Source organism: Eptatretus burgeri, chromosome 10 (assembly GCF_056783735.1).
Source record: "Eptatretus burgeri isolate ZD-2024b chromosome 10, Ebu_testis_v1, whole genome shotgun sequence".
Taxonomy (NCBI): Eukaryota; Metazoa; Chordata; class Myxini; order Myxiniformes; family Myxinidae; genus Eptatretus; species Eptatretus burgeri.
Window position 1 is genome coordinate 48,196,890 of NC_140970.1, and position 12,429 is coordinate 48,209,318.

Sequence of the window (12,429 nt, forward strand, 5' to 3'; positions counted from 1 at the left end):
ACATCCGCATAATATTTGAGTAGACAAGTAAAAGCAATCTGGTGTGTACTCGCTATTTGGAGGCAAAATTGCCACTTTGGAAGCTGCTAATAGCTGGTACACATGTTGACCAATTGATCCTTGGGATCATAAATGGAACTGCAGAACACATTCAGGAGCAGTGGGAACTAACGCACAAACAGGAATGAACAGGTAAATTGTGCATGGACTAGGTGGGCTTAGAGAAACAGGCAGGTCGAGTGTCTGAGGATTGGAAAATGTATAGTCAGTCTGGAAATATGTAGAAATGTTTACGGGACATCCGTTTGTTGCATATGCAGTGGGCCAAGGGGGGTGAGGTTGAGAAAATCGTGTGTTACTGGAGAGAGAGAGAAGGGAGGTTATTTGCGACTGCAAGAGTTGCGAGAGTAGGAAAATAAATTTGGAGAGAGACGGGAGTAAAGGTGGAGTGGTAGAAGTATGGATGATTTAGGGTGGGAGTGAGCAAAAATTCCACCCAAGGACGTAATATATTGATGACCCCATTATTCCGTACTCCAACACATTAAAGTGCCCAACTCTCTCCAAAAAGAGGATCATAAAAGGCGAATTTTTAAAAGTTGGTGTAAATTTATGTCTTTTTACTCAATATAACCAGCAAAGTTTCAAAGATTCGCAGTGTGTGATAGGGCGCTCACAGTAAGTACGGTAACCCTCCGCATCAAGTACGGTGTGATGGAGTGCTCAAGTACGGTGACTCTCCACATATACACAGTGCTGTCCCTGACAGTACATAAGTTATTATTATGAATGCCAGATTACAATGCTGAGGGAAACTGACAATGCTCTCAGTTACTTAAACGCGATGATCTTCAAACAAAGTCCATGCCAAAAAGTCACAGCCTGTGAGCTCCAGGGACAACTTGCACAAGGTAACGCCATAGAACAATAAGATGCTTGTCACAATCACTAAAAATAAAAGGGTACAAACTTAGAGGGGAGAATATTTGATTTGGAGTCATGGATAATTCCTGGAGGCTAATGAGACGTGTCGGTGAACGATACTTTAGGATCAAAATCAGTATTCAAAAGTTGGAACAAGAAAAAGTGCAATTGATTATTTGGTGGAATCTAATTGTTTTACATATTGTATGTTATAAATGCTCCTTTTGAGAAACTTTGTGTAATGCACAACAAAGTGCCACCTGAGTGAATCGGAGTTCCTTTTTTTTGTTGCATTTTTGACAATTACAAGGGCAATGGATCAAATAAGTTTATCACAGAATGTTGTGGTCTCTCAAAGTGGCTTTTGCTTTTAATTTATCGACAGTCACTGAAAGTTTCTGAGAATTCTTTTTCAAGAAGTTCGTGCGGCGGTTCTCCGCAAGCTGCCCAGCTCTTCCTTCCGTAACCGGGAATGCAGGCACGAGGTTCATGTTCGAGTCAGAACAAAAGCAAAGTCTGTTTCCAGTCTGAGAAGGCACTGGTCGGTGGAAGGTTAATGCAGTTTCCGATAAACTCGCCGTAAAGGATGTCACATGCACATCCAGAACTATCTGTTGGGTAAACAAAAGTACTGCTTCTATCACGGCAGGTGGTCCAAGACCTTTTTGGTCATGTTGCCATTTACCACCTACATCCGTCCAAAACCTCATAAGTGCATGTCAATTGGAAAGCTAATAACTTAAGGAAGTATCATCCAATGTACATCCTCAGATGATGACAAAATGCAAGAAGCTTGAAAATATCTACTTCTACCATGATATGGAACTCCCCCCCCCATCCCACGACCCCCACCCCCCAAAAAATTAGTTTACACTTGCACTTGGACCCGGCTCAGCTGCTATGTACAAAACTAATATGCAACACCCTGTGCACAAAGGTCATTTTCAAATATTTTTCAAAGCTCTTCTTCAACTGCAGAACAGTTCAACAAAATCTCTGCATTTAAAATGCCCTTCAAGCAGATTCTTCAGTGTGTTCTCAGAGTTGCACCGATATCTGAAGGGGTGTGCTCACCTACCACGAAGATGGTCGTTTTGGACCTTCCAGCAGGCGGTTGCTCTGACTGCTTCAATCTTCAATGACAGCTCACAGAAAGAAAGGCTCATGTTATTAACAAAAAAAGAAGTTATTTTAGACTTGACAAATGTCATGGCAGATTGGTTAGCACTCTGACAACACCAAAATAATAATATTTTGTATACGTGTTGGAATGACCACCTGAAGAGAACAAATGTATTTACAACATCCAGACTTCACAGTAGGACCTTTCATCTTATCTTTACCTGAATTTACATTGTCTGACTGGTTTTACAATTGTCCACTGCAGACAATCCAAATGTCTTTCAATAAATGCACTTTGTCCACTTTCTGCTTTGAACAAGCGGTCTTCATTCCCCACTTCGCAGCCCCTCACCGGGCCTTATGCCAGGTCGAAGCAGACAGGGTGCTTGAGCATCCATATTCAGTGGCATAAATGCATTCAGTGAAGGTAGTCTCGGATAAAGGAATGGCAGAGGCATGTATCCTGCAGCTACTGCTGCGGCAGTTGCTGGATGGAAGAGGTAGAAGGGCATACACAATGGAGACTGCTGTGGGAGTGGCGGTGGCTGCAAAGCAGTGGACGGTGTGCTTTTGGGGAAAAACCGTGATGACGTGTCCATCCTAAATCGCTTGGCATAAGGTCCACCGATCAGTAATTCATCACATTTGGAAGCTTCTTTCATGCATTCTTCTTCTTCCCCCCTTAAATTTTTATCCTCTTCCTCATTGTCTTCTTCCGGTTCTCGTTTCACTTGGGCTAGCACCTCTCCCCCATACCCACTGTCGGTATCTGTATCGCTTCCAGTAAACTCTGTCACACCTTGACGGTGACTCATGGTGCTTGGAAGAGGAACTGGCATGCAAGGTGAGACAGGTGCCGAAAGAGCGGGGCACAAGGTAGTCGGGCTTCCTTCTGACTTGCATTGCTGATGTTGTACCTTTCGAGGTTGTGGCAGATTAAGAAAGGCTACATGCTGCAGATGGGTCATTAAGTCCGTACATTTAGCCTCTTGAAGGCCCCACTTCTCCTGCTGGCTGAGATACAGCAGGACTTCTTTAGCACAAGCATGAAATCCCATGTGGAAGCCCTGGATATCTGCTTGCACTGGTGGTTCTGCTGAGCTCTGTCCTGAAAATTAAGCACACAGAGTCACCTCCTCAATATTCAACAACTCATGTACTCCTATGAACAAACATCAAAACATTTGATGCAATTTGTACTCGTATGGAAATGGCAAACAGGCCAATTCATTTATCTCATTTGTGAAATTTAAACTAAAAAAAGAGATTCTGATAAATTTGTAATGTAACAATGCATTTTAACATGAACAATGACTTTAATCTATAAAATGACCACAATCATGTGGCCATAAAGACCTCGCCTTTAACAAAATATGGCTGTAAAGTATCCATGTATTCTTCGCATCACAAAGTCCCCCGCCAACAAGGATTAAATGAGACACTGTCTCACAAGGGATAACAACGCAATCAAACATGTTTTTCTCATTTGCCAAGGTAAGAGCATTATCAATCAATGTACTGAATCTTTTATATACTGACATTCTTATCATCCAGTTAAGTAGTTCTGTCAAGTGGTGTCCGACTTCTGATGACATTCATGGTCAGATATCTCCAAGCTTCCTGAAACAGTGGCAGAGACAGCTTGGTTGCAGCCTTTACCCCCATCCATTTTGTGCATACAAGGTCTGCTTCTTCCTCTTCTTCCCTAAACCATACCCAGCACGGTTGACTTCTTCATGATTTCGTTTTCCGTACGCATGATGTGTCCAAAGTAGGACAGTTTCTATTTTAGCATCGGCGCTTCTAATGTACGTGGTGGTTTAATTACCTCCGCCACCGACGGTGGGCGGAGGTAATGTTAATACCCCTGTCTGTCCGTTTGTTTGCCTGTGAGCAGGATATCTCAAAACGTTGTGTATGGATTCGGACAAAATTTGGTGAAGAGGTTGGTGTGGCACATTTGGTGTGACAAGGATGAAACGATTAGATTTGGGTGAAGATCCAGATCCGGATACAGGAATTTCTTCAGTGATTCTTATCTTCATCATTGAGATATATATATATATATATATATATATATATATATATATATATATATATATATATATATATATATATATATATATATATATATATATATATATATATATATATACAGTGGGGAGAACAAGTATTTGATACACTGCCGATTTTGCAGGTTTTCCCACTTACAAAGCACGTATAGGTCTGTAATTTTTTTATCATAGGTACACTTCAACTGTGAAAGACGGAATCTAAAATAAAAATCTTGAAAATTACATTGTATGATTTTAAAATAATTAATTTGCATTTTATTGCATGAAATAAGTATTTGATACATCAGACAAACATAATTTAATATTTGGTACAGAAACCTTTGTTTGCAATTACAGAGATCAGTCCTTTCCTGTAGTTCTTAACCAGGTTTTGCACAGACTGCAGCAGGGATTTTGGCCCACTCCTGCATGCAGATCTTCTCCAGATCCTTCAGGTTTCGGGGCTGTCGCTGGGTAACACAGACTTTCAGCTCCCTCCAAAGATTTTCCATTGGGTTCAGCTCTGTAGACTGGCGAGGCCACTCCAGGACCTTGAGATGCTTCTAACGGAGCCACTCCTTTGTTGCCCTGGCTGTGTGTTTCGGGTCGTTGTCATGCTGGAAGACCCAGCCAGGCCCCATCGAAAATGCTCTTGTTGAGGGAAGGAGGTTGTTGGCCAAGATCTCGTGATACATGGCCCCATCCATCCTCCCCTCAATATGGTGCAGTCGTCCTGTCCCCTTTGCAGAAAAGCATCCCCAAATAATGATGTTTCCACCTCCATGCTTCACAGTTGGGATGGTGTTCTTGGGGTTGTACTCATCCTTCTTCTTCCTCCAAACACGGCGAGTGGAGTTTAAACCAAAAAGCTCTATTTTGGTCTCATGGTCATTGACAAACTTCAGACAAGCCTGGACATGCGCTGGCTTGAGCAGAGGGACCTTGCGTGCGCTGCAGGATTTTAATCCATGATGGCGTAGTGTGTTACTGATGGTTAATTTTGATACTGTGGTCCCAGCTCTCTTCAGGTCATTGACCAGCTCCTGCCCTGTCGTTATTGGCTGATCCCTCACCTTTCTCATGATCATTGAGGCTCCACGAGGTGAGATCTTGCATGGAGCCCCAGACCGAGGGAGATTGACTGTTGTCTTGACTTCTTTCATTGACTTCTTTCATTTTCTAATAATTGCACCAACAGTTGTTGCCTTCTCACCAAGCTGCTTGCCTATTGTCCTGTCGCCCATCCCAGCCTTGTGCAAGTCTACAATTTTGTCCCTGATGTCCTTCGACAGCTCTCAGGTCTTGCCCATTGTGGAGAGGTTGGAGTTTGATTGATTGAATGTGGACAGCTGTCTTTTATGCAGACAACAAATTCAAACAGGTGCACTTAATACAGGTAATAAGTGGAGAATGGTAGGGCTTCTTAAAGACAAAACTAACAGGTCTGTGAGAGCTGGAATTCTTACTGGTTGGAAGGTGATCAAATACTTATTTCATGCAATAAAATGCAAATTAATTATTTTAAAATCATACAGTGTGATTTACAGGATTTTTGTTTTAGATTCCGTCTTTCACAGTTGAAGTGTACCTATGATAAAAATTACAGATCTATACGTGCTTTGAAAGTGGGAAAACCAGCAAAATCGGCAGTCTATCAAATACTTGTTCTCCCCACTGTATATATATATAGCCAAAAACGACATACAGCATGATATTTCAAAAGTTGTGGACGAGTTACGACAAAACTAGGTGGATGAATTGGTTAGGGGACAAGAACAAGTAGATTCGATTTTGGTTCAGGTCCGGATCAAGATCTGGCCTGTCGATGGAATACAAAACGTAAACTGTTAAAAATGAAGATGTCTGAAGACGACAATGGTTCACAAGCGGTATTTGACGATGTAGATTGTTTCAGAAGTCAAGGATGAGACAATGTGATCATGTTTGACCAAGTTATAAAAATGATCAACATGATGTGGTTCAAGTGACAGGTAATTTAGCTGCAAAATGTCGAAAACCCGGTTTCGTTCAACTTTCAAAATTTGACCTTTGCATAACCTTTAAAGGTCACAAAACAATGTGGACATTAAAATAAGGAAACAGGATACGTGCTATAGCTTATTGGAGTTAGTTTGTCGAAGAAGGTCGAAAACCCGGTTTGATTCCCACAACTTTGAAAATTTGAACTTTGTGAACTTTAAAGGTCAAGGATTATGACCTTTGGTGCAAAACTTCCTCTGAAAAATTCCAGGAACAATATAACGCCATATAGGCTATATGGCATTTCGCACTCCTCGGATTATCCATACTTTGATGAAATCAGCGTAAAACAAACTTGAAGGGGGTGCCACGGGCAAGGTGTTCGAGATAGAGCAAAATGGTTTCAAGACTTAAGGTGGGGAATGACCTGAAGATTATACATAAAAAAATATTGTCATCCTAGCTCTCAAAGTTTGGGCGGTCGTATGATTTTTTTTTATGTCAAAATTCACAATTTTCTAGGTTTTTGACCTTGTGACCTTGACCTTGACCTTGGGATGAAAATGAAAAATCGAGCTCCGTGGGGCTATGCAGGTGCCATTGGGCTAACCAAATACCGAAATCCCTGCCAGATTCGACAAACCCCCTCGGAGAAGATGCAAATTGAAATCGGCTACCCCCTAAAAACACGTTTTTGGGCGTGGCTCCGCCCATAATGGGCGCAGCACGCCCATTCTCAGGAAAACGCAACTAGATCATGATTTAAACCTCCCACCCAAATTTTATCAGGATCGGATCAAAACCCACGGAGCTATGCTCAGGACAGAGACAGACAGCCAGACACACACCCATAACAAATATAGTGATCACTTACTGACTCGTGAACCAATATAATAATTTCAAAAAAAGAAAAATATTCCTAATAATGTGGACCTTTAGGTACTGATTTGTTGACCTTGCCGAAGGAGAGAGGGTATTGCATTTGGGTCTGTGTGCTTGTTTGTTTATTGCCGGAATCCTTTGGATTTCGGCAATTATGTTGGTCGAATGTGTGTGTAATTTTGTGTGTCTGTCTGTCTGTTGGGTAGTCGATCTAGTCAAAAAAAATATATATTTTTTGAGATTTGTTCTACCCTTATTATCAGTATTTAAAATGGCGATTTCAGTTAATACAATGGCGATTTCGATGAAACTTGGTTGGTCGGTTCATACTATGACTGAGTTGTGTGCAAATGAGAACCGTTGCTATGGACACCACCGTTGCCTAGCAACGGGACTTTGGAATTTTTGAAAAATCATAAAAAATTAATTTTTTTGAAAATCAAAAATCGGGCCATGAGCAACTGTGGGCAGTACATTCAGCCATATTGTCAAAAATTTCCAGCCGGATCCTATGAAAAATGTCGGAGAAGATAGACTTTGAATGAACCCTGGTCGAAAACAATAAAAAAACGAAGTTCGTTATATCTCAGAGACTATGAGTCAGATATACATGAAACTGGTATGGTAGTTTCATGGTATGTCCTAGTTGTGTGTAAGAAAGAACCGTTGCTATGGACCCCTCCGTTGCCTAGCAACGGCTGAAAAACCTCCAAATGTGGGGGTATTTTATCGAAAAAACAATCTGCAGCATTACCCCTTGAAGCGAGAATCATGAATTTTCTTTTGCTTAATCCTCAGGTCATTCCCCATCGAATGGGCCCATCACGGTCAGGTTCTATTGGGTCGTTGACTACCCATGTCTGCCTACCGGCTTGTCTGTCTGTTTGTGTGTTTGTTTACCCTGTAGCAGCCACACTGTTTCAGCGATCATGACCAAACTGGGTACAGACGTCGGCCATGGTCCAACTTAGACACTTGTCGTTTTTGGTGAATCTTGGTCAAAGGCCAAGGTCAAGGTCACCGAAAAACTGAAATTCTTATTTTCGCAATAACGTCCGCTAAAATGGTCGTATCGACTTCAACCCAAATCCAAAATGTGCATCTTCCAATTTAACTTCCGATATGTCTCATTGGGGTGTCACACCAACACCCTTCTTAGTGGTTGGGGGTCGAATGTCAGGGGGGTTGGGTCAAAAATTTAAAATTGCGATAAAAATGCCATTTCAAGTCCGATTGACTTCCAAGTTATGATCATGACCAAACTAAGTGCGATAACTCATTAAACAGTTGCACTATCGACTTATAAGAACCAAATTGATTTCCAGGTTTTTGTTTCTTCAGAGATCATGGAGATATGACAAAGTTATTCCGGCAATTCCTTGCTCAACGGGCAATTTCATTTGTTTGTTTATTTGTCCGCACAGAATTTTTGTGTTTTTCTCCGCAACTGCTTATCGGATTGAGACAAAATTTTCACCATAGGTGCGACTACTCATGTAAAATGCTTTAATGAGAATTATGATGTCATAGGTCACATGGTGTGAAGGCCATGTTGGAAAAATGGAAAACTTTGGACCTCTGCATCTCTGAAAGCGCACAAGGAAACAATTGGAACTTGGCACACGGCAAGTACTCCTCATGGGGAATAAGTGTGAGTTTTTTTTAAATTACTTCATCGGTGCCTTTGTTATAACGTCATAATTGCATATGTAGAACACTACATTGGATCAGTATGAAAATTTTTGAGGGTCATCTCGGGATAAAATGATCCACAGGAAAAAAATTTGATCACTCCATCGGTCACGTGATTTGGCAGCCATGTCTTTTTTGTTTTGAAAAACAACCTTCAAAAATCTTCTCTGAAGTGGCTGAACAGATCGAGGTGAAACTTTACACGTATGACTGCCTATCTATGAGGAAGAAAAGGTTCACACATATGATGACATAGGTCACATGGTTTGGCAGCCATATTGGATTTACCCTAAAACCTATAAAAAATACTCTTCTCCAGAACGGCTGGACCGATTGATGGGAAACTTTACACAAATATTCCCCAAGCCTTAGGTGTACAAGTTTGTTTAGGAATAATTGATAGGTCACATGGTTTGGCAGCCATATTTGATTAAATAAAAATATTAAATAATGTTTTCTCTGGAACCGCTTCATCAATCGATGTGAAACTTCACATTTATGATGTAGTAGTGATGCAGAATGTATTTTTTAAATTTAACTTGATCGGATACATGGTCTAGCAGCCAGAATTATTTAATTTTTTGATCCAAGTTCTTTTTGATTTTTTTTTGTTTTTCGAATAAGGTTCACTTGGCTGTGCCTGGGTGGGTTTGAGAGTAGAGCAGTAGCAGCTGGAATGTGATTCCTATCCCAGTTAATCCTGATGACTCCATCTTTGATTCTTGCTTTTTCGGGTTCCTTCTGATTACTCCAATGCAGGACTGTACCTATTTGGTCTTCCATTTGATTTGAATTGCATTAATTTTAATCCCATTCGAAATTCCATTGAATAATAATGAAAAACATCATGGGTCAGGGTCAGGTGTCCGATCAAAGCAGGACGTCTTGGTACCTGGTCATCACTGCCAGCAGTTATAAAGTGGTAGTTCTAGTTATGTCTCTTATTAATTATGTAACACACGAGTACACAAACGCCACACAAAACTATACAAACACCACACAAAACAAGTGCTGGCAAAGGTTTACAATCTGATTGCTTTTTGTCTTGTTTGTTCTTTCAGTCCCTGGAACTTTCAACATTCGTCAACAACACCACATTTCCATACTGTTCATCTTCTTTCTTTCTTTCTTCTTCATTGCCCATGACTCAAATCCATACATTGCAAATGGAGTACCAGAGCATTCACCAGCCTCTTCATTCTTAGCATTAACAAATAATTCATTTTACTATCTCATTTAAATTCCAGGTAGGGAATGTACACACGATACTCGCACAAAGGTCCTCTTTTTGAGATTCCGAGATGTCATTTTGTGCTAGTATGCTGTGTACTTGTCAAAGAGCGAACATTTTGTGCTAATATGCTGTGTACATGCCAATAATCAAAATGCAGAAGGGACAGTCAGCTTTACAGATCCATCGTAAGGAAGGAAAGTAAACTCTGAGATGCAGCGTACCCTGCCGGCACTGCACTAGAATGGCAGATGAGTTCAATTCAACCCCACAGGGAAACATTTTCAAGACCTAAGAGGTGAGCATACCAACAACATAGATGGGAGCATGCTATCCTACCATTCCTCAGCCTCAAACATGTGGCTTTCCACGCAGGTCTGTAATCCATAGGAACTGGGTTAAACTCTGCTTTGTTTCTGAGATATCTGACATATTAATAAGAGGTGTGCTGGGTTGTTTGTCAAGAACCTGTTGAAGATAACTTCATGTCAAAGAAACAAGTTTCGATAACCCAGAGTTGAGCAATTTGAGACGAAACAAAATGGAAATACTCCAATTAGAAGAAATCTGGCATATCTGCAGTTTTCTTTTATCCCCAGATCTCACATGGCCCAAGGACATCAAAGGCCATTACACAAACAAAGTGGATAGAGCTCCCCCCCCCCCAACTCATGCCAATATATTCACAATGCAAATATTCCACTTTCTTCAGACTTTCATAGTTTTTGGTTTTTCGAGGAATGGCTTTTGGAAAAACATTTAGAAACTGATGATGTCACAATTAAGGATGCTCTTCGCAAGTGGCTGATAAATCGTTTTAGAATGACGCATATACAGAATTACCTTTTTCAAGCATGTGCAAAGTCTCCAGAAAAAGATGGTGACTACTATCCACTTGGTTTTCTATTGGTCAGATAAGGTGAGCTGTGCTGTTTTTACCCTGTAAAACCCATTGCAATTAGTTTAGAACCCTTCAGAATTAACCTTTAGAATTGCCCTTTACATCCCATTAGAATCCACCTTTATAATCCTTTAGCATTAGCCTTTAGAATTACCTTTTAGAACCCATCAGAATTACCCTTTACAATGCATTTGAATTACCCTTAGAATCACCCTTTAGAATTCATTAGAATTACCCTTCAGAAACCACTAGAATTACCCTTTAGAATTTCCCTTTAGATCCCATTAGAATTCCCCTTTATAATCCTTTAGCATTGGCCTTTAGAATTACCCTTTAGATCCCTTTAACCTTTCGAATTACCCTTTAGAACCTTTCAGAATTATCCTTTAGAACCCATCAGAATTACCCTTTACAATGCATTTAAATTACCCTTAGAATCACCCTTTAGAACCCATTAGAAATACCCTTCAGAAACCACTAGAATTACCCTTTAGAATCCACTAAAATTATACTTTAGAAACCTTTAGAATTACCCTTTAGGATGCACTAAAATGAACCTTTAGAACTAATTTGAATTCCCCTTGAAAACTACCCCTCAGAACCCTTTTGAATTACCCTTTAAAACGACCCTTTAGAACTCTTTAGAATTACCCTTTAGAATTACCTTTAGAACCCATTATAATCACCCAATAAAATCCAGCAGAACCCTTTAGAATTATCCTTTAGAACCCTTTAGCATTAAATATGGTGTATTTGAAAGGTTCGTCATCTTCATTTTTGATGGATGGATGGATAGACGATGGAAGGAAGGAAGGACAGCCAAATATTGAAGTGGTTTCACCACTTATAAAATAGAAGTTGGATATATTAAATGAAAAGCAATTGCAGAAATGATAAAGAACTAGAAGGGCACTCCTCTACATCACAACATTGCCAGATATGTCTCCGCCCACATTATTATAGCATTATAATACTTATAGAAAGTTTGATTGAAATCCCTGAACTCAGATTCAAAATATTAAATTATTCTGGCTATCAGACCATGCGTCCGATCAGTTTGAAATTTAAAACACATATTTCACATGTCTACTCAATCATCACTGTGATGTTTCACGTCGATTGATAAAGTGGTTCAAGAGAAAGAATTATCAAGATTTTTGTTCAATCCAATGTAGCTGCCAGACCATGTGACCTATTGATTATTATACTTGAACATCCTGATGTACCCAAAGTTTGGGGAAAATGTGGGTGAAGTTTCTCCTCAATCTGTCAAACTGTTCTAAAGAAGACTATTTTTTACAGATTTTCAGGTAAATTTAATATGGCTGCCAGTGACCTATGACATTGTAGGTAGAGAACGTTTTGTTCCTCATAGATAGGGGATCATACCTATAAAATTTTGCCTCGACCTGTTCAGCTGTTTCAGTGAAGAAGATTTTTGAAGGTTTTCATGTTAAAAACAATATGTCTGCTGAACCACATGACTGATGACATCATCAATTTTTTCCCGCATACAATTTAGCCCGAGATGACCCTCAAAAATTTTCATACTGATCGGATAGTGTTCGACGTATGCAATTGTGATGTAATAATGAAGCCATCTATGACATCATCAAAAATCACACTTGTTTCCCATGGGGAGC

The 12,429-nt window shown here is 40.1% G+C and overlaps 1 protein-coding gene across 3 annotated transcripts in view; it reads right to left on the minus strand.

The window, feature by feature from the left end:
- Window positions 1–605: 605 nt before the first annotated feature.
- LOC147018502 (class E basic helix-loop-helix protein 41-like) overlaps window positions 606–12,429 on the minus strand; it is a 62,627-nt gene continuing 50,803 nt past the window's right edge. For all 3 annotated transcript variants that reach the window (XM_085898204.1, XM_085898203.1, XM_085898202.1), the window contains exon 5: window positions 606–3,154. In XM_085898204.1, coding sequence (XP_085754330.1) covers window positions 2,373–3,154 — 782 coding nt within the window. In that variant the 3' untranslated portion in view covers window positions 606–2,372. The remainder of the gene's footprint in view (window positions 3,155–12,429) is intronic.